The sequence below is a fragment of the Marmota flaviventris genome, chromosome 8 (genome assembly GCF_047511675.1).
Source record: "Marmota flaviventris isolate mMarFla1 chromosome 8, mMarFla1.hap1, whole genome shotgun sequence".
Classification (NCBI taxonomy): Eukaryota; Metazoa; Chordata; class Mammalia; order Rodentia; family Sciuridae; genus Marmota; species Marmota flaviventris.
In genome coordinates, this window is record NC_092505.1 from 6,676,846 (window position 1) to 6,700,269 (window position 23,424).

General features: G+C 34.4%; 1 protein-coding gene across 5 annotated transcripts in view; it reads right to left on the reverse strand.

Moving 5' to 3' along the window:
* Dyrk1a (dual specificity tyrosine phosphorylation regulated kinase 1A) overlaps nt 1–23,424 on the reverse strand; it is a 136,288-nt gene that overhangs the window by 23,406 nt on the left and 89,458 nt on the right. For 4 of the 5 annotated variants that reach the window (XM_071615033.1, XM_027929107.2, XM_071615032.1 and 1 more), the window contains exons 3-7: nt 16,337–16,533; nt 10,477–10,596; nt 8,622–8,810; nt 5,482–5,629; nt 1,881–2,167 (exon numbers count right to left, since the gene is read on the reverse strand). In XM_071615033.1, the coding sequence (XP_071471134.1) occupies nt 1,881–2,167; nt 5,482–5,629; nt 8,622–8,810; nt 10,477–10,596; nt 16,337–16,533 (941 nt within the window). The remainder of the gene's footprint in view (nt 1–1,880; nt 2,168–5,481; nt 5,630–8,621; nt 8,811–10,476; nt 10,597–16,336; nt 16,534–23,424) is intronic. The other variant, XM_027929108.2, reaches the window with a different exon arrangement.

Consider the following 23,424-nt stretch of genomic DNA (forward strand, 5'->3'; position numbering starts at 1 on the left):
TCCTAAATCTGAAAATCCAAAATATTCCAAAATCTTAAACACAGCACACAAAAGTTTAAGATTGTGGAACATTTCAGGTTTCATATTTTTAAATTAGGGTTATGTTCAACTGGTAAAGACTGCAAATATCCCAAAATAAAAAAGACTCTGAAATCTGAAACACTTCTGGTTGCAAGCACTTCAACCTGTACTACACTTCCAAGTTTTTATAAGCTAATAACATTGCTGACCCCCAAGCTCCTTACTATGGAGAGATGGTCTCACCTCACAGCTTATTGCAAGAAAGTCTGTCACCTACCCATCCAAACTTGTTCAAAGAAGTGGTTCTTTCACCTGTCAGTTTAAGCACCAAAATCTCATGAGGAATTTTCCTTGAAATACACTTGCCCTACCTTCTGACTCTGATCAATAGATCCAGGGGGCAGGGCCACACATACCTATCTTGGAAATGACTTCCATGCAATACCAAAAGAGGTGAAGAGTTAAAAACTTACTGAGCTAATGGAATAATGTTAGTTGGCTAGACAGAGATAATACTTTTGATATTAGGACAGAACATTATGAGACTTGGTTTAAATGGGGTGGACGGGATTTCTAAGTTTAAAATCTACTGAAATTACTCTAAAAATAGGCATGTTTTTCATTCCTAATATACCTTATCCCGTATTAGCTGTGAGTATCTCTTGATTCTTTCAGAGGCATCTGAAACTGCAAATGCTGCTTCCTACTCCAATCTTTAAAAATTACTTCAATACACTAGCTTCACAGCTGGGCACGGTAGTGGCAGGCCTATTATTCCCAGATACTCTGGAGGCTGAGGCAGGATGATCACAAGTTCAAAGCTAGCCTGGGCAATTTACTAAGACACTGCCTCAAAATAAAAAACTAGGTGAGGCACTAAGCAACTCAATGAGACCCTGTCTTTAAATAAATTACACAACAGGGCGGGGATGTGGCTCAGTGATTTCAATTAATGGAGTTCAATCACTGGTACCAAAACAACAACAACAACAACAAAAAAAAACCTGGAGGAGAAAAGTTGGACAGGACAGGAAATTTCACTAACTTATGGTAGGAAAATTTTGCTTTCCTACATCAGCTACACTTAGTCTGTTTATCACTACAGGCACGTCTGTTTTTAACAGTGTGAAAAAAAACATGTTTGGACATGTGTGAATTTATTTAAATTATAATTTTGTGGGGAAGAGAAGGAAAAATTTAAACAATTATCAAAACAAATATGTCCAACAACTGTAATTTCTATACTATAGTACCATGACTAATGCAGAGATCGCTGCATTTGTTTTTACCTGGCAGGTTTTTTTTTTTTTTTTTAATATTTTTTTTAGCTGTAAATGGATATAATGCCTTTATTTTGTTTGTTTATTTTTATGTGGTGCTGAGGATCGAACCCAGTGCCTCACACATGCTAGGCAAGTGCTCTACCATTGAGCCACAACCTGGCAGTTTTTGAGGGTTAAAAAAAATTAATAATAATCTTGGGATTCAGAGAAATATACTATAGCAAAAATTCAAGACACTGTACTGGAATCCCCCCCAAATTTATACTAAAACCTCTATTTGGGAATATATCTAGAATCACCTAATATTTACTTCTTTTATTTCTTATTCTCTTACTCTTTTAAGTATACATACAGTTTCAAATACATTCACTTTGAAAATTCAGCATCTTCTAATTCAAAGTACTGCTACTCACTTTTTAAAAGAGATCAGTATCAAGGTGACTCAAGTACTACATTTTAAAGATAAATAGCCATACTATAATTGCCTTCAATCTACAAACAAATTATTAACAACATTTCAGTGTCGACCTATTCTGTTATAATTCTATTTTAATTCACAAATTCTGAAATACTTACCCTCTGCCCCAACTGACAAGAGCTGCCAAAGTCAACAATCTTGATTGCACTGCGTTTGGGGTTACAAAGAAGGATATTCTCAGGTTTTAGGTCACAGTGAATGATACTAAGTTCTGGAGTCGCAAGGAAAAGCAGTGCAGTGCACATCTGTTGCGCAAATTTTCTTGTGAGGTTCAAAGACACCCCTCGGAAATTGGTGTTCCTTAACAAGTCATAGAGGTTGTAGGACAGCATTTCAAAAACTAAACAGAGATGGTTCCGAAACATAAAGTGGCGTTTCAAATGCACTGAAAGAGAAAAGTTTAATTTTCAACTATACAAATCCATAAAATGAAAGTAACATATACATACATGTACTCTCAACAATACATGACATGTACTCAACAACACATGACATCACAGTATCAAAATGCAAAGCAAAAACCAGGAAGAGTTTTGGAGATCACCATTCTACATGAACAGTACATTTTACAGTTAAAAAGATTATCTAAATTGATTTTCTACTAAAAAGGTATAATGTCTATCAATAAATGATATATGGTAAAAAGTATCAGCAAAGTGCCCTGTTTAAACACAAAATCTGTGTTTGCTAGTAATTTTCATAACAACTGTGAAAGTACTTGGTACTTAAAGCAAGAGTTTAAAAATCATGCTTTTGTAAGGAATTGGGAAGTCCATAATCAAGTCATTTGATTATGTTGATGAAACTGATAAAAGGGAAATCTCATGCAAGACTAGAAGGTTTGGAAAAATACCAAAATAAAGCTCAGCCACAAGAAGAAAGTATGAGCAGGACTATGACTGGGGAAATGGTACAAGAACACGTAACTTGAAACCACTTAGGTGACCATCTAAGAAGGCTTAATAATCACTAAAATGCTTGAAAAATGGTGCTTAGTTCTTAACACTTTACTTCACATCAGATGAGATTAGAATATTCAATTAAAAAAAGTGCTGCCTTTAGCTATAAACATTCTTACATGTACCACACCAAGTGGATGACAAGGCTACCTTCACTTTGGTCTTATAGTATCACCAAAGCATGTTTCTCTACAAATTTATCCTGAATAACTGTCAGTATTCAGTATCTGGTCACTACACAGACATTGTGTTTTCCTGGAGATAGCCCTAGGCTGCCTGCCTTCCAACAATGTGCATCAGTATTGCTTTTGATCTAAAATTGGGCTAAGTAACACTAAAACTTCTACATAGTTTTCATGAGTTTATAGCACTCTCTGACACTGCAAACACACAAAAAAAGAATCCTTAAAAGGTTACATAAAAAGGTGTAACATCTACTTAGTCATTATGGTTCACAGGTCTGAAACTACAAACAACTCCATGACACTTCACAGACATGGCCAATGCATGGATTTTTAATCTCAGGTTAAGCAGTAGCTACCAAAAGGAATACAAAAGATAACTGATGTCAGAATTCCAATGTGATTACAAAAATCCCTTTAAGAAACTCTGCAATTAGAATGTTCCTCCAATGAGAGATCTACTCACTTCCACTTGACCTCCCAATTCATAACTCAATTACTTAGTACCTACAATGTGCTAAGCACTAAAAACACTGTCAAGGAAAGTTCAAACTATTTTTCCAGCTTTTTAAGCTGGTTTTGTGGGAGAATGGAGGTTTGGCAATACTTTGTTCTAGATCCAAATTGAATTTTCTCTTAATTAGACAATGGGAGGTACCAAATAACCCAAATAAGAAGTTATGCTATTTAAGGGAGAGAGAGTTAGGGAAAGAAAAAAAAGGTTTTGTTGTACTATTACACAATATGTGTATTTCAATATAATTACATGGATTTTGAATGTTTTCACCACAAATAAGTGATAAATGTGCAGATATGTTTACTCTGATTTGAACACTACATAATGTATACATTTATCAAAACATCACATAAAGGTACATAATTTTTAGGTGTCAGTTAAAAATTAAAATTATGCTATATGCAGATATTTTCTTAACGTTCAAACAAAGATTTAAAATACTTCCTCATCAGAATAAATTATATTCGAACATCTTAAAATTAAATCATATTATGAAAAAGCAACACAACTTTCAGACACTTTAAATAAAGATACCTCTATTTAAAGTTCTTTTATTGTTGTTTTCCAATACAGAACCTCATGATTTTTTTTGAGATCCTTTACATTTACCATCTTCTTTTATTATCATCATCATCATCCTTACCCAAAAGTGCATTTACAATAACGAATATATTTATTGGTTATTAAAGTCAGTTTATTAAAAATAAAAGGAGTGAGGAGCAGTGGGCACACTATAATCCCAGCAGCTCAGGAGGCTGAAGCCTTTTATTAAAATTAAAAAATAATAATAATAAAAAAGGGTTATAGTTATAGTGGTAAAGCACTCTTGGGTTCAATCCCTGGTACCACCACCACCACAACAAAAGGACAGCCCTTATAAGGTACCTAACAAGTTGAGTAGTCTCTCTAGGCCAGCCATGTTTTCTTTCAATAAAGCAGAATTAAAATGTTACAGTTACCAACATTTTTTTCTGCTATTTAAGCAAACATTCAAAATTTAATCCTTGAGAATTAAGGAGGAAGAAGGGATGAGGTATCTACAGAGACCACTTTATTTTAGATAACATCATATATCTGCAAAGGAACCAAGGAAGAAGAAAAAAGTGCATGCTCATATTTTTCTTTTTACGAAAGTGAAAAGAGATATTTCATAAATGAAATGAAATGACCTTAACTATCTGAGGCCTTTGCTGGTAACCAGCCATTATTTATTTTTACCATTCTGGGAGAACTACGGAATCATAACACATTCCCATGCCTTTTCTTAATGGTTCCAATTTTAAATGCAGATTAAGACATTGCATTTTTCACTTACAATACAGTGCAATGTTATTTCCCTTTCCTACATCCAAGTATTGACAATGCCCAGAAATTAAATTCAAAACTGCCACAGAATTTGCCACAAATTTGGGTCCTTCAATTCTTTCCTTTGTCAATGCCCCTCCACATGGTGCCAATTTTAAACAGTTTTATTTAAAACACTATAAGTACTATTCTATATCTATAATTTAAATGCTCTACCATCTTCCTTATAGGACTGTCATAATTATTAGAGATGACGGAAGAAAATAATAAGGAATGTGACAGGAGTTTAGTAAGTGGCTACTACCTCTTTTCTGCTATAGTAAATACAACAAATTCTAATGCTGACAAACTGACAAAGTGCCTGAGACCTTGGTCCAGACACTCCAAAAAAGGTTCTACAACAACTAACAAATGGCTTGCATCTAATTTCTGAGCTAGAATAGAACTACTAGGATGACTGTGGATGAACATTAACTATCAATGCAAAAAAAAAAAAAAAGATATAACTTGTAAGTTGTAATTTAAAAAAAAAAAAAAAGTCCTATTCTCATTTGTAATGTCTGGAGTGTACTACTCCCAAAGATTTCAAATTAAGAAACAGATTTATGCTCTCCAAATGAAAGAAAAAATTTTGATCACTTTAAAATAAAAATCAACATGTTCTGATACAAAAATAACCATTGATTCAATTTTCTGGCCTAGAGTAGGTACACTGCATGATTGCCTATTTGTTTACCTATGTAGTATTTCATTTCTGTGTCATGCTTGTTCATGAGCTCAAGAAGTCGCACTTCTATCTGGGCTTGATTTAGAAAAGCTTTCTTGTTCTTTATTATTTTAATGGCAACCCATTCTTGCTCTACCCGATCATATGCCTTTACAACCTAAAAGAGAAGAAAGGTAAGTAATTATTTGCATTAATGTCAACAATTTCACAACAGTTTACATTTTCCCCCAATTGCAAACCTACTGAATTCTCATATAACTATATTTTTTGACCTTCTGAATTAGGAAAGATCCTCTTTCAATTCAGTATTTATAAAAGTTACTCTTTCCCAAAGACTATAACTTTAAGTCCATCTTTTGAACTAAATTTGAATTTTTATATCCTTTTAATATTTCTATATATCTACAAAATGGATAACTTTCTTAACAAAATTAGACTTAACTTTTTTCCTTCTTCAGAAATAAAATTGAGAATATTGACAAATGCTTTGGCTTTTTTTTTAACCTCTTTTACTGAAAACTATTTCTTCTTACTATAAAACAATTCACCTCACCATTCTTTGAATGAGAAAAACTTGATTTAAATCCCAAGAATATAAATAAAATATTTAAAAATTCTGATGCATCTCAGAGAACAGATAACTTTCTAACTTTATTCTGATACACAAAAACAAAGGTTTATAAAATAATTAATTTATGCTAAGAAAAAAAACACAAATTACCAGAGAAGTTCCACCATACACTAAAAGTTCATACATTCAAAAAGCATGGGGATTGAGGTAGAACTCCAAATGATCTCAATGTGAAGACTGGAACCAGTGATCAGAGATGAACATAGGCTACAAGATCCAAATTGGTTAAGGCTAAATATATTGTAAAATTAAATTATAAATCAGATTTGGAAAGGAATGAACAGTATCTCTGTTTTCACCCAATTTTAAAAGATACTGTCTGTTGTCTTTTTGATCAGATGCTATCTTTGTAAACATGTGATCAAGTAGTATGATAATCTTCTACCTCCCTGAATATACTGAGTGTGGCAAAAATGGTGTAGTTCAGTGTTCAGATCCCTGACAGTCTCAAAGACAAAGGCCAATCTCAGGGGGCCAAGTACTTAATGACTTGACAAATAATTAACTGGTTAAAACTAAAGTAGTAGTTTTCAATCCTGAATTACACATTTAATGGGGAGTTTTAAAAAATATTGATGCCCAAAATTTGGCTCAATTCTGATTTTACCATCAATCCTTTCTTAAAAGCTCCATCAGAAATTTCAATGTGCAATAGGACTCATAACCACCATCTAAAGAAATAGCAAGACCCTGAATTTGACAAGGACCTGGCAGAAATTTTAGAGAAAGTATGGCTAAGTCAATATGGAAGACAGTAATTATTCTGACGAGTGATGAATCTTGAACATACACACTGCATATCTCTGCCTGAGAAATATCAGGATGACGGAGTCTGAGGTCAAACAGGCCCATATTTTCAGATTTACTATGCCTACCTGCTCTGAGGAGCTAGCGGATAAGCAAATTGAGGTGAAGGGGAGGAGCAAAACATATGCGCTGAAAGAATGAATAGGGACAACTAAGTTTAGAGAATATCTATATGCCCACAAATTTCACACTGGATATCACAAAGTTAGAAAAATGTCTTATTGAGAGCAACTGCCGAAATATTGGTGCCCTTTTCAAAGTAGAGGGCGCGATCTCTACAACTATAAGGTGATTATAGTTCTGGCTAACAGCTGGGCCTCAAGAATGCCGTTCTTTCAGGGACTGCGAAAGAAGCAAAAGCTGCTTCCAACACAGCAGGATTACTTGCATAAAGACAGGCCCCCAAAACACTGAGCCCAACTCAGAAGAAAGAGAGTTTATAAATCAAGGAAAAGTTCCTTCACATTATGGGAAGGAGCACATACACTGTACATGTGTCATCAGAACCTGGTAAGCCACACTGGAGATACAGAAGGCTTTGAACATGCTTATTCATTTTTCCTTATGTGTGTAAACAGTTTAGGTTTTTGGGGGGTTTACACTTGTGCCTGTTAATGGCTTACAGTATACTTTTGACCATGGAATGGTTACATTGGATAGAATTTTTCCCCTCAGGCTAAAAAGGAGAATATAATTTGCTCTCAGGTCAGGGCAGGAACAGAGAAGTAAGCACACACATATTCCATAATTTAAAACACATACACACGCACAATTCAAGAAGTCTTTAATTTAAACTCTCAGTCTAGCCTTGTCAGTGAAAAGTCAGAAGTAGCTGAATCTCAGGTTAATATTTAACTCACCATGCAAGGACTATACCTCAAACAAAACAGCACTATGACTCAGAGAACCAAGAGGATTTACTAAGTGAAGAGTAGCCAGGGAAACATAGAAAGTTTTATACAAGGAGGAGGAGGAGGATGGGAATGAGCTCTTGAATCTGGATGCAACAGATCCAAGAGACATGTTTTTAGAGTTTTGTGCTCTGTAATGGAGCTGGGTGTTCAACTAAGAAGGGGAGAGTTATGGGAGAAAAGAACAGGTTGGGAATAAAAAGGAAAAACACAGGTCCCCAGGAACTACCCCAATCAGAGCACGGGTAATGCTGGTGCCCTAAGGACTAGAAAAGGACATCTTGAAGCTTATCTGCCCACTCAGAGAGGCCTAATGCAATTAGGAAATGAGGTGGGAGGAAAACCCAGAGCACAACACGAGCCTCCAGAAAAGGGAAGATGCCTGCTATTTCTTGAAAATGGTAGTTCTTTTCTCCTTGAAGAAATTAAAACAGACAGAAATGCAAACATCTCTAATACACATAATGAACAATCCACAGACTATATAAAGCCCATACAAAAGAGGTAATATACTTATTTTAAAAAATATCTCTTAGCTATTAAAATTAACCACTTAGTCATAAGTTTAAAAAAAATAGTAGCCAAAGATATGAAGTTAAAAAAAAAAAATCCTAATGGAGTTTTTATAGAGGATGAAGTTTTCTTGTCTTTGGAGATCTATGATCATCTAGATACTCAGATATCCATTATTAAAATCTATTTACAAATATTTTAAAAATGTGCTTTTGAGGAAAGGGTGAAATAGTATAATTCACAAATAATTTCCAATTAATGAAATTCAGCATTTTTCATTCAATTACCTGTCCAAAGGAACCTTTGCCTATCAAGGAGTCAATTTCGTAACGATCCATCCACTTTTCTCCGTTTTTTACAATATAATCATAGTTGTCATCATCATAACCATCATTGTAAACCTTCCGCTCCTTCTTATGACTGGAATCGTCTCCCTGACCCTGTTGGTGTCTCCGCTTCTTTTTTGCATAGTAAACCTGAAATGAGAATAAACAGTATTATGACAAATCTATAAGGAAATTGATGAATTTTTTTCTTTATAACATAAAAAATAAAAGAATTTTCTGCAGTTGACATTTGAATTAGAAAATAATGTTGATGCAACCAATGGAAAAATGCCTACAGTGAAATTTACTATATAGTTGGGTTGTTGGTATATTTTATAAACAGGAGATGTTAAATGATTGGTCCAGAGTATCCTATTCAAGAAGAATATAAATATTTATTTAATAAATTAGGGTAAAATTTATATAAAATGAGATGGCACCGATCTTAAAAATATAGTATGAGGAATTGTGACAAATACATACATTGATATAAACAACAAATGCCAAATGAAATAAATAAGTTTCATCTTCTTCAAGTTCAAATTCCCTTATATGTCCAAGTCAATGCCAACTTTATATTTTGTGTTCTAGGCAAAAAAAGACTAAAAAATGGAAGTATAAATGTTTTACTAAAATCACCCAGTTTTTAATCTGATGATAATCTAATAATTATTGAAAAACAGCCAACCCACCCAACCCTCACTTCCCACTAAATTCCTAAACATATATTTAATCACAGGCTAAGTTATTTTTCTTAACACCTATATTATCTTATAATATATTATATTATCTTATAATATAGTTTCCAAAGATTGATAAAAATAAGATAAATTAGATTAACAGTCCAAGTAATTGGTAACTAACTTTGAAGACATTATAAATTGCATTCCATAGAACAGATGAAAAAGTCTAGTTTACAAGGTGACATTTAAAAACAAGTTTCAACAAAGCTACAATAAAGAACAGTTAAACTATAATTTTATTAACAACTTATCAGAAAGAAACAAACTAGCTATCAACACACTGTTAGAAACCATTTATGAGATATTTTTCAGATAATCACAAGCTAGTACAGTCCATCCTTTATAATACATAAACATGTACAAAATCTAAGAACTGTTCCTCATTGAGTTAATTCTAAATTTATCTGACCACAATGTCATAGTAATATAATAATACTGGCAATAAACAGGACCAAACTGCTATAAATTTTGCATATTTAAAAATACAGACATTTGTAGTTAAGTGGCTCTAAAATGGGAGGGGCATAAGTCTTTGATCAGAAAGGATGCAGGATTCCCCATTAAAGAGGAAAGAAAGCATGGGCTCTTCTTCTCTTCTCCAGAAAAGATCACTTAATAATAGATTAAATAAAGTACACCAAATGCCTGTAACTGGGGGTTAAATATATCTCAGAGCTTCTCAACACCAAGAGCAAAAGTTACAGATAAATCAAAATTTAAGCAAAAGTCAAATATATGTCTATTTTTATACAATCAGTATTCACCTTCTTTGTTTTGGGATAGAGTTATTATAGAAAAACTCAACATATTAAATACAATTTTGAAAAAGGGGAAGTGATCCACAACTTTCTTTGATGTTTGCATTCCTTGTTAATATCTTTTCTTTTACATAATTGTAATTATATATCTATAAATCATTCATTTACTGTTCTTCATAAAAATTATAACATGACAACCACTGGGAATAAAACAAGTTTAGGATATTTAAACAAGCACAAAATAACTTTCTTCCCTTGATCTATTACAAGACAGATGCTAATATAAGAACAACAAAAAAAAATCAATGATCTTACCTCATTAATATGCTTATATGTTTTGATCAAGTCAACAGAAAGTTTTCTCAGGGGAGCAGTTGCTGGATCACGGAAGGTTTGGGGCATCCGCCTCTGTAACATGACAATATCAGGCATCACCTTAAATAGAAAAGACTAGCACTTTAACTATTCTGCACGGGTGTAATTCCCTCTTCTGTAACCTGTATATCTGTTTTGAAAAAGATATCTACATTACAATATTACACATTCTCTCTCAAAGTTTTCTCTTTCATCTGGAATACAATGAAGACACAACCACTGGAACAAATAAATTAAATAGAAGATGGAATGCCCAGCTGCCCAAGGTTTTTTTAATGTGTTCCCCACACTTAAATGGTGAATTATAGACACACCCCTGGATCCAGGAGAGACACAGGAATGCTGCTCAAGAGGGCTTCTCTAAAACAATGAGCCCAAAGCAAAATTTGTTCAGAATTATTCCTAAGATGAGCTGGTTTATAATTGGCTCGCAAAGACAAACCCAATCATTGGAGGCAACCTATAGCTTCCAAGATACGATTTCAAGACCCTGGTGGCACCAAAAAGAATTGGTAGCAACGCCTCCCTGCCTCCAACTGTTGGAAAGTGCTCTAGAAGCACAGCTCTAACCACCACCAGACCCTTTTCCCTAACAAGTACCTGCTCCAGAGCAAGGCTGAAATGTTCATTCATTTCCTTAACACAAGGAAATAAAATATGCCATCCACATTAAATACCTCCCATTTTACCCTCACATTTCCTTTTCCCTTCACTCAATCCTAATCCATGGCTCCCTTCAGCATTCTCTAGGTTATAAGAAGTTCAACTTTGAGTTTCCTGCTAAAAATTTTCACTAAATTATTGACAGGATAATGCAGGAGCATGGACCCTCTCTACACATATCCATGAGGGCTGCAACTAGCACACCAATGCTACTGGACTGCTCTTTGAGCACCAATCACCCGCCAAACGTCTTCCACAGAGCTTCTTGCAATCAACAAATCCTCAAAGCCAGTTGGTCAAATCAAGGTACCTATAGTCATTACCACTCACTCATCCTTGTGTTCCTGACTTCTCTTATAGACATTTATGCCAGGGGAAATTTATTTGAGTCAAAAGCCCTAACAAAGCCCCTCTCAAAGGACATTTGAGTTAATCTGAGGGGCAACAGAAAATATATCATACCAAGGCCTCATAGAAACATCTGGAGTCTTGGTATACTTATTATTCTAACCCACACAAATGAAAAAGAAGGAAAAGTTATAATTATAGGTGAAACAAAAATTATCCCCATCCCTGTGGTCTGTAAAGATGGAGTTACTACTATCCACTCACTGCATTTACTGAAGCATACTTTCTCATAAACCAATATTAAAAGTTTCTTCTGCAGGTATACTCAAACTCTCAAATTGTTATCCAGATGGTAAATTTGCTGAATTACTGAATTAATTTCTCTCAAGACCTTCTCCCTTTTTAAGTTCCAAATAAGGTGGGGTGGGGAGAAGGAATCTCAGTGGCTAAACTATTTGTCTGAAGTGATCATCAGAATTAACAAATTCTGAATTAATTTTCAAAAAACAGATTGCTTTTTAAAAAATATAAACAGTAGTAGCTGGGCACATGATTCCATCCATGGTACAGTATTTGTCTAGCATACAAGGTCCTGGGTTCAATCCCCAGTACTGGGGGGAAAAAATACACACATACACACACACACACCACACAAATGTACATGCAGTAGATAAAACTAAATTCACATAGTAACATTCCTTGGGGGCTTAATTTACTAAATAGATAATATTGGTAATAAACATGTCAATTCTTTTTATGTGAATGAAAGCTATAAACAGTAATAAAAGAAGTTCCAAAGAACATAATTTTGTGTTTTTTTTTTTTTTTTTTTTTTTAATTTTAAGTTCATGGACCCCCCGCCGCCATGGAGGTAATCTAATCAGCAAACCTCTTCTTGAACTGCTATAGTGCAGCCTCAATGTGAAATTTCAAAAAGTATAAACCAGTGAAATGCTTCATTACCAGTAAAATTAACACTAGCACAAAGTATACTATTCACAAAGCAAACTAAATAACTTGATAGTAAAATAATAAATATAATACAGTATTTACAAAATACTGTTTTAACATGCATATTTTTTACATGTCTGATATAATCTTTTCAACAATCTCATGAGAGTAAGTGCTATTGCCATGACCATTTTACAAATTAGAAACTTGAGATTCCAATGACACAAAGCCAGTTAAGAATATAGCCCAGGGTGAGGGGGTTGAAAAATACAGCTAGGAAGCTGGGTGTAGTGGCACCACCTATAATCCTAGGCTAAGGCAAGAGGATCACAGAATTGAGGCCAGAATCAGCAGCAATTTAGCAAGAACCTTATCAACTCTGCAAGATTATCTCAAAATAAAATACAAAGGACAAGGGGTGTACCTCAGTGGTAAAGTATCCCAGGGTTCAAACCCCAGTAACTGTGGTGGTGGTGGTGGTAGTAGTAGTAGTACTGCTAGGTTGAGAGCTGAGATGGTCAATACCTAACTCAGGGTCTTAACACCAACAGTGGGCCAGGAGCTCTCTGTCAATTTTAGGTCTTTTTAATACCCTTTTAGCTGAGACATTTTTAGGTTATTTTTGGGCAAAATAATTGTGGCATGCATGAACTAAGCATGAGCAATTATTAAAATGCATTAAAAAAACCTTGCCTGTTCACAATTCCACTGGTTATTTCAAAAAAGAATTAGTAACCACATCTAGGAATAATTATGCTCACTCAAAACATCAAAATGGTCAATCAAGAAAACTTTAAAAAGTATGGTACAGTCCAAGCTATCCAAAAGGCTCACAAAAAAAGGAACTCGACTGTGAGTCCAACCTGAGTCAACATAGTGAGAACCCTTCTCAAGGGAACAAATAAGAAAATGGAAAAAAGAAAGTATAGTACATACATGAAGTCAAACACATAACTATGAGCTAATAATCAAATTTCTGCACTCAATATTGATATTCTGTGTGCTTCACTTCACAGACTATCAATAACCTTTACGACCACCATTCAAACTCTGCCCATAAGGCCAAGTCAACAAGTTGGTTCTTAGTACCTTATTTTTCTTATCTACTTCTGACAATAAAAGTTACTATTTTAGGAGCACTTGTATATATAAAACAGAAAGCTTTCTGAAACAAGCATACACACACACACACACACAATTGGCCTCAGACTACAGCATATAATTCAGTGCTTCAAAAAGAACCTTGTACCGAGGTGCTCAAAATACACTGGAAGAACACATTGATTTTTACTAAGTAACACTTCCTTTTCTTTCATTGCAGTTTCAGGTTAACCAAATTTTCTATTTTGCCATTAAGTACAAATGAAGAATCAGAAGACACACAGTTACACAGGTATACTAAGCCCTAAGGCCAGCCCTGCAGATCTGATGCCTTCTCCTAACTTCCTGTTTCTCATATCCACAGTGCCAAGAGAATGGAGAGGAATGCAGCAAGTGCTCCTCCCCACTTCCACAGCTGAAAGCAAGATAATGGTATTCAAAGAACCCAAGAGCTTGCCTAGCTGCATGTGTTGCCCCTTTTGAAAGGGGAGTAACCTGAAGAAAGGAAAGTGGGTGAAATGTCATAATACTGCCTCTCAGCTATCTGGCTCTGGGAGCTGGAAACATCTTAACCACAATGCTTGCCCCTTCCCTTCCTACAGATCACTCAACAGAAGAAGTTTGCATCTCCTGCTTAAACTAATTCTAAGAGCTAAAACGACCATTAACTGAAAAGATTATTTTCCCCTGAAAAGATTCCACAGTGCAAGATCTAGGACGTTAGTCAAAAAATTGTTTATTAGTGTAACAATACCTATTTTATTTACATTTACCTCGTATTTTCATATGCAATTCTGCCTTTCTTCTATTTTTTAGAGCTGTTAATATAGCTAAATAGTACATATCACATATATCCAGGGTACCTGGCGAGTTTAAGAACTATGAAAGGTACTGTGAAAACCAGAACAGTCTAATCAAACTCTAATACAGTCAATCATAATCTTTCACACTTACTTTTATTATATTCTCATTTCCTAAATTCATCTCAATAAAAACATTTTACATTTGTCCAACACATACTCATACAGGAAAGATTAACTACTAGAACCAAAAATCTTAAAAGCCAGTTCATTTCATATACTATTTTTATAGTAAGTCTTATTTAAAAGATTCTGCCAGAATGATTACCAAACAATGGAAACCACATAATAAAGTTGTAGAAGTTTATAGCTAGAAGGCATTTTAGGGGGTACAATCTAAGATTTCCAATTTTACATTCAAGGAAGAGATCTGACAGATCGATGGGATCTACTTTAAGCCCTACAACAAATCCTGGGCCAAGACTTGAGCTCATGCCTTATGTCCTGTATTCCATGCCACATCAACAAAACACTTCAGTTCTAAGATATCTTCTAATACAACTCTCTTCTTGGTTCAGAAATTTATAGACTCTGGCAGAAATATCTGGCCAAGAATGATTACTTCAAAAGACAGTCTTTTTATGTCTTATGAATCTTTTTAATTCTTTTTGTAGTTGTAGATGGACAGCATGCCTATATTTTATTTGTTTATTTTTATGTGGTGCTGAGGATCAAACTCAGTGCCTCACGCATGCTAGGCAAGCGCTTTGCCATTGAGCTACAGCCCCAGCTCTGTGTTGTCAATCTTTTAAAAAACACAATTTAAAACAGAAAACCTAAGTAAAATACCTTTTATAAAGGATCTAAAGACAAACAAGATGATAGCTGCATATTAAAAATAATAGGCACTTTGCTAACAATACTTACTAAAATAAAATAACATAACCAGAAAAATACTCAACAGGAATTTTTTTCTAGCCCTCCATATATGGCAAGCATTAGACGTAAGAGAGCACTGTATCTAAGAAGAAAGAAGCCAGGGCTGGACCCAGGAATTTACTACAAATATACCTGAAGAAGTCACAAATTGGGGTTTAGTCTCATTAGCTAGAAAATAGATCAAAAACAGCACCTGTTTTATGGGCTGCTTTTGAACAAGCAAAATAATTTTTCAAAACATACTGTTTCTTCAAAGTACAATAATATAAATGGACTATCTTGCCATTATTATTTATTGGTGTTCCACCATTTTCTTCTGTACACAAGTGTAAACACTTCCTAAACTTACATTTTGATGAAGTGCTCCAATTCTCAAATGTGAAAGTAAACTTCTCACTGAATAAAATGAATTCTTAAGTCTTGCCACAATTCAACTTATTAACTATTTAACCATGAATGCTATTCACTCATATGTATTTTATCAATGTAATGCCAGCTAACTGCAGACAAAAATCTTACTATAATATATATAATCACACCCCCTAATAATGATGAATATCTCTCCTCTGAATATTAGAATGAATAGCATTGTTCACATGCATATATTTTTTTTCTTGAATTTTAAGGAGTTTTGTTTTATTTTTTATAAAACAAGTCCTCTAACTTTCCTGTAATGGGAATCTTGCTTTCCTATAACTTTTTTTTTAACTTCACTAACTTTCATAAGCTTCATTTTTGTCTAATACTCTTTAGAAGTAACTGTTCCTCTCTATTCCAGAATGAGAAAGTGGTATGTTTCTGGGTATCTTTTAACTAATTAAAATAAAAATAAAAATCATGAACTTTAAATACAAACTTCTTATCATCATTTTGTCAATCCAGATTTCCATGTAAATATAAAACTGAAAACTAGTTAATTATTTTCCCAGTTAATATTCTAACACTTTTAAGGAATAAACTATAATTTCAACATCATTTCTGATACTTCATGAACTTACCTGGTTAGTTAGAGGTTGCTGAATCTGGTCAGAATATGATAAGGCAGAAACCTGTTGGTCACTTATGTTTGGCTGGCGACGGTCACTGTACTGATGTGAATGGGGCATCTGTCCAGCCATCTGAAGGCCAGCAGCATGGAATGAAAATGACGGTGCAAGCCGAACAGATGAAGGTTTGCATGCTGAAGTCTCTCCTCCTATGAAAAGATAAGTGAGGTTTAAAGGAAGTATTCATATCCTAATGTTTATATCATTTGACAGATCTGAAAGTTCTTTAATAAGGACTTCAGAATGTTCAATAATATTAAAAACCTTTATAACTACAACCAGGTGTATGTCACTTGACACAGTTATACGTTAAATGGTATAAAATATATATTAAGATGAGTATCTATAAATCAAATCTATAATGAGAAAATCTAAAGAAAAGTTTAAAATAAAGCAACTATAATAACCTTTATAACTTACTTTCACTTATGAGGTTTTTATCAATTGAGAACCATAAGTTACAGACTGAAATCTTGAGAGACACTCTGCCAATGGATAGCTACTCACAAACTAACTCAAAAGAATACTGTTGAGATGCTGCTTTGCACCTGCTAGATATATAGCAAACAGTATCTCTGGAATCCCCCAACACAGATCAAAGATCTGTCCTAATGGTGCTCTCCAATGACACAGGTAATCAAAGGCTGATCATGCAAACAGGGAAACAAATCCCTTCCAATGAAGTCCTAAGAGAACCTACACATGGCAAACTCACCACAAAAACAGAACAATCAATAACCATTCCACAAGTAAATAAGGATCATGATATCCATGGTAGATACGGAATATTAATACTTTTGGTCTGCAGAAGTATTGTAACTGGCTAAGGGAAAAGATTAGGGGGAGTGGGAGAGAAGGAGAAGGAATAAGAGGAAAAAAAGGGTAAGAAAGAAGGGTAAGAAAAAGAAAAAAGACTTTTCTTCCTTATGTCCAACCTAACTTGTAATTGAAGACTGCAGTCAAAAGTCAAGGCAAAAAAACTCTGAACAACAAACCCCAGATCCAAAATACTGTTTCTTCCTCAATGAACCAGCTAACTGGCACCACACAACAGACCATACTGTCCAGCTCCAGAATACCCTTGAAGTCTACTATTTTAGAGACACCTAACAGCATCAGCCCAACCATGAAGAGCAGAGACTCTCAGCCAGGCTGTGGGATTTGAAATTCTGGCTCCACTATTCACTGACAACATGACCTTGTACATTTCATTTTTCCTGATAATATCTACCTGAAAAGGCTGTTGTGAAGGTTAAGTAGAGCTTTGTTAATTAATAAATGACCAATATTATCTGTAACTACTATATAATCAAGTACACTAAATATACTGTAATGTACAATAAAGATGACAGGCATGGTGCTATTTTTCTGCAGTGTACACTGAATGCTGCTCAACAGACTCTGCATACTGAAGAGAACAAAGCCCAATTACCCCCAAATTTAAGTTCTGTTTCTATTTTCTACTATAGTTAATAACACCACTTCCTATCCAGTTAACCAGAATCAAAACTCTGAGAATCATGGTTTTTTGTTTTTTTTTTTTTTCCTTTTCTCCTCCAATAGCCCACTCTCATGCAAATAGGCACTCAATCTTGCTGATTCCATTTTCTACAGGACACTCAAAAACCTCTCCTTTCCATTTCCATCACCACATAGCTCACTTAGGATTACCAACAGATTTCTTAACAGCTCATTCTATCTTGATCTACCCATTTGCAACTCTGTATTTCTTTAAAAATGGCTGGAATGATCTAAAATGCAAGTTTCAAGTCCCTCATTCCTATTTAATTTGAATTATCACCTGCCCTTGGCACTGCTTTCAGATCTTAACTTCAGTTTCTCTCCCCAGTATGGCATATTTTTAACTGATCAATACTATTTGATTAAGTAAAAGCACGCTTCGATTAAGTAAAAGAGATGGGATAACTTTTTTTAAAAAATTTCATTTTTCATAATGAAAAATACACTCAAATCAATTCAATATGTGACGCAAACTTTGTTCCATTAAAAAAAAATTATCTAGGAATTTATCCTAAGAAAATAACTGATAATATGTTCAGGGTTGTTAAGCATATTTGTCACAGCAAAAACAAAAAGGAAATCTACTTGTAAAATAGTGTATGTGGGGAGCTTTAAATCTGTATGTTAAAAACAAAAAAGCAGGTAAAAAATATATATATATTAAAAATCTCAGATTTTTAATATATATTTATCTACATATATAAATACATATATAATTATAGAATTGGGTTACTATAATAATATCTGCTTTATAGATAGGAAATCTAAGATCTAGAGTGGTAAATAATCTGCCATTTACAGTCTTAATCATTTTATTGTTTTTAAGAGCTCTGTCTTAAGGACCTCAGATTTTTAAAATATTATTTTTAGTTGTAGATGGACACATATCTTTATTTTTATTTGTTTATTTATTCATTTATTTATTTTAGTTGTAGATGGACTACTGGTACAGACATTCACAGTACCTTTATTTATTTTTATGTGGTCCTGAGGATTGAACCCAGTGCCTCACACGTGCAAGGCACACACTCTGCCACTGAACTACAACCCCAGACCTTTTTAGTTTTCATTTTGAAACAGGGTCTTGCTAAATTGCTGGCACAGACTTGGAACTCAATCCTCTTGCCTCAGTCTGTTGCCAGGATTACAGGTGTGTGCCACAGTACTCAGCTATTCATTCTACTTTTGATTAACATCTAGATTATTTCCACCGCAAGACAATAATGAGTATTGACAGTTAAAAAAAAAAAAAATTCTCGGGCTGGGGATGTGGCTCAAGCGGTAGCGCGCTCGCCTGGCATGCGTGCAGCCCGGGTTCAATCCTCAGCACCACATACAAACAAAGATGTTGTGTCCGCTGAAAACTAAAATTCTCTCTCTCTCTCTCTCTAAAAAAATTATCGATACACATACACAGAGGTGTTCTGCTCTTTTTTCCAGTTTTTTTCCTTTCTTTAATGAATCTATTTTTCCATTAGTAGTCTATGAAAATTCCTACAGTCCCACTCTTTTACCACTTGGAATCAGTCTAATTCCAGCCATTATGATAGGTGTATAGTGAAATTCCACTATGGTTTTCACTTGTATTTTCCTGGTAAAAATAGGCACCTGTTCATGAATACTGGCCACCTGGACACTACTTCTCTACAGTTTTTCCATTTCATCTATCGAATTGCAGTCTTTTTCTTACAAAGTTCTAGGAGTTTTTGTTTTTTGAAGCAATAGTCTAGATTGGAGCACCTAATTGCACAAGTAGCTTTCCTTGTCACACTCTTAATGATGTTCCTTGAAAACAGAAGTTCTTCATTTTTTTTTCAACATTTGCTTTGTTTAGAACTTTGGTGGTGTCTGTTTAAGAGATTTTTTTTTTTCATTATACCAAAGTCATGAAGAAATTCCATGTAATATCTTTTAGAATTTGGACATGACCTTTCACGCCTAGATTGGCAATCTATCTCGATTTTGTACACATGTAGGGTAGGAATCAAGTTTCATATTCCCTCTAGTAGATATCCAATTTTGATTGAGAACCAGTTACTGAAAAGGCTAACACTGGAGCTGGAGTAGTGGCTCAGTGGGAGAGCACTTGCCTGGCATGTGTGAGGCCCTGGGTTGAGTCTCAGCACAGCATATAAGTAAATAAAATAAAGGTCCATTGAAAAAAATAAAGGTCCACTAAAATAAATAAATAAATAAATAAAATGTTAAAAAAAAGGTTAACATTCTCCACTGCTCTGCAATGCCACTTTATCACAAATCATGTACCCACCTATGTGTAGACTTATTTTTTTGATGCTGTATTCAGTTCTACTGGTACAGACATTCCTAAACCTCTTTGTTCAAGAACCACTATCTAAATCACAATAGCTTTAGAAGTTTTAATATCCAATAGAGAATTTTGTTGTTCTTCAAGTACATTTTGACTTTTTGTAGCCATGTAAGTTTCAAAATCAACTCCAAATCTTCCAAAATAAACCCACATTGGACATCTAGTTGGAACAGTGCTGCCCAACAGAACAGTCTGCAACCATACGTTTATCTGCACTATTAATATAGCTAACTGAGCCATATGTTTTAGTTTTTCCTTCTTCTTCTTTCGTGGTTCTGGGGATTGAACCGAGGGCCTTGTGCATGCAAGGCAAGCAAGCACCCTACCAACTGAGTAGATCCCCAGCCCCCGTTTTCATTCTTTACCTTGCCTTTTTCCACCTGATGCAAGCTCCACTATGATGATGATTACAGAATGCATAGGTTCCATGTCTTATTTCCTATCTCAGAAAGAAAGCTTTCAAAAGTTTCCTAGTATAATGATCAGATTAACAAAGTTCCCCTTCTACTTATAGTTTTCCAAGACCTTTTCCTCATGAATGGATACTGAATTTATTAAATCCCTTTCCTGCATCTATTGAAATGATAAGGCTTTTCAGATTTACTCTGTTAAGGTGGTAACTAACACTGATTTCTGGATGTTAAACAAACTTTGCAATCCTGGGCTGCACGCTTTGGTCATGATTATATTCTGGTGGTAGATTCACTGGTAGAATCCTTTAAATCTTGCCGAGCACGGTGGCACATGCCTGTAATTCCAGTGGCTCGGGAGGCTGAGATAGGAGGATCTCGAGCTCAAAGCCAGTTTCAACAAAGCGAGGCGCTTAGGCAACTCAGTGAGATACGGTCTCTAAATAAAACACAAAAAAGGGCTGGGGATATGGCTCAGTGGTTGAGCGCCCCTGAGTTCAATCCAGATACAGAAAAAACCCAAAACAACAACAACAAAAAAAACCCTCTAAACCTTAAGTTTTCTCTGTGAGCAGGATATTCCCCCTTCACCTCATGATTGGCTAGGAAGGCTTTCTCTTTGTTATCAGCTTCACCAAAGTTTTATTAATTATATTAAGTATTCTCTCTTTAAATGTGTTTTATATTTCTGTTCTTGTATATCTGTAATCAACAGAGGTATACTGAAAATCTCCCATTTGCTAAATTTTGGGGTGTTTTTTTTGTTTTGTTTTGTTTTGTTTTTAACCAATATACACTCCATGCATAAGAATGATATGCTAGCTAGGGGCTGGGGTTGTGGCTCAGTGGTAGAGCACTCACCTAGCATGTGTGATGCCCTGGGTTCAATCCTCAGTACCACATATAAATAAACAAACAAACAAATAAGAAAAATAAAGGTAAGCTGGGGCTGTAGGATCAGAAGCAGAGCACTTGCGGAGCATGCATGAGGCACTGGGTTCGATCCTCAGCACCAAATAAAAATAAACAAATAAAATAAAGGCATTCTGTCCATCTACAATCAATCAATCAATCAATCAATCAATAAACAGAAGTATTGTGTCCAACTACAATTGGAAAATAAATATTTTTTTAAAAGAATGGTATGCTAGGTGACAAAGAATTTCTAATGTTCTTTCTTAATTTGCTGTGGGTAATCTGTGAATGTGTATTAACAAGAAATAAATATATTTTTCACTCCTAGGACTTTTTTAGCTATTTCCTATACCATCTATCATAATTTGTTAGTAAAATGAGTTTTTCATGAAATGAAAGAACAATTAGGCCCCCTGCACTAGTGGGGATTTGCAACTGTACTACGTATATGTCTGTCTGCCACATGTGCACTGTCTCCTTAGCTCAATTAATTCAGACATTAAGTTCAATTTTCTCCCATGATGCCAAAAATGTTTACAGTTACCACTCATTCTTTTCTTTCCTACGGTAATATTTCAAGAGGATAAACTAATATTGGTACTTCCAGTCAATCACATTTTATAATTAAGCAAATCACCATATTTTAATTTTTCCTTAAGTTTCTTCTCTTTTAATTCAATTAAGGGGAAATTTTTCAGTTCATCCTATGACAGAGATGACTAAATAATGAAGTATTAGGGTGAACCATACAAAAGTGCTAATATTTGGCTGAATCTGGGTTAGAAAATGCCTTTTTCATATGGGTCAATCTGACATCCACCATTATATATACATATAATCTTTATTCACCCAAATAATTAGCTGTTAGTATTTTAGCGGAAAATGTACCACAATACATGCTGTAACATCAAATAATTTCATGATATACCTATAATATGTAATTCAAAACTATCTCAAAAATCTATTCAGAGTTCAATTCCAAAATACTATTGTGGGTCACTATCAAGAAGTATAAAAGGCAAGTTGTAGAGAAGTATGCATGTGGTGTCCAGATTTGTTTTTTTGTATATCCTTCTGAACAGATTTTTTTTTTTTACAGTAACAGCATGATTAACTTATTTAATAATTTATTAAAATTGTTAACAACTTAAAAATGAAGTGATTTTTCTCAGTCTAGTCAAGATACTATATTGTAGCAAGAAAACTACTAGAAACCATAGAAGCACTAACTCTATGGAAAAACACATTTCATGAACAGATCTATGAGATTGGGACATGATAAAACTCAAAAGGTAGCCACTGAGTAAAGTTCAAATAAGCACGGGAGAAGACCCTGAGTAAAACTAACAAATCATTTAATCTCTGATAAAAGACTTCTAGGAGGGCTAGAGTTATAGCTCAATGTTAGAGCACTTGCCTGGCACATTGAAGCAGTGGGTTCGATTTGCAGCACCACATAAAGATAAATACATAAGGGCTGGGTTTGTGGCTCAGTGGTAGAGTGCTCGCCTAGCACAAGTGAGGCACGGGGTTCGATCCCCACATCACATAAAAATTAATAGAGATAGTGTGTCCCCCTACAACTAAAAAATAAATATCAATCAATAAATAATTAAAATAAAATAAAAATCGTGTCTATCTACAACTAAAAAAATATTGTAAAAAAAAAAAATGTGTCAGAGACCATAGGTCTGAATATATACTATTTAGCCATCTTGAATTCTTCATCATTAAGTGTTGATGGGGATATCATTCGTTAATAATATTTTTTAAGATATTGTGTTTACCTTTTTTAAATATGTGTTTTTTAGTCGGACACAATATAATCTTTATTTTACTTATTATTATTTTTTTTTAATGTGGTG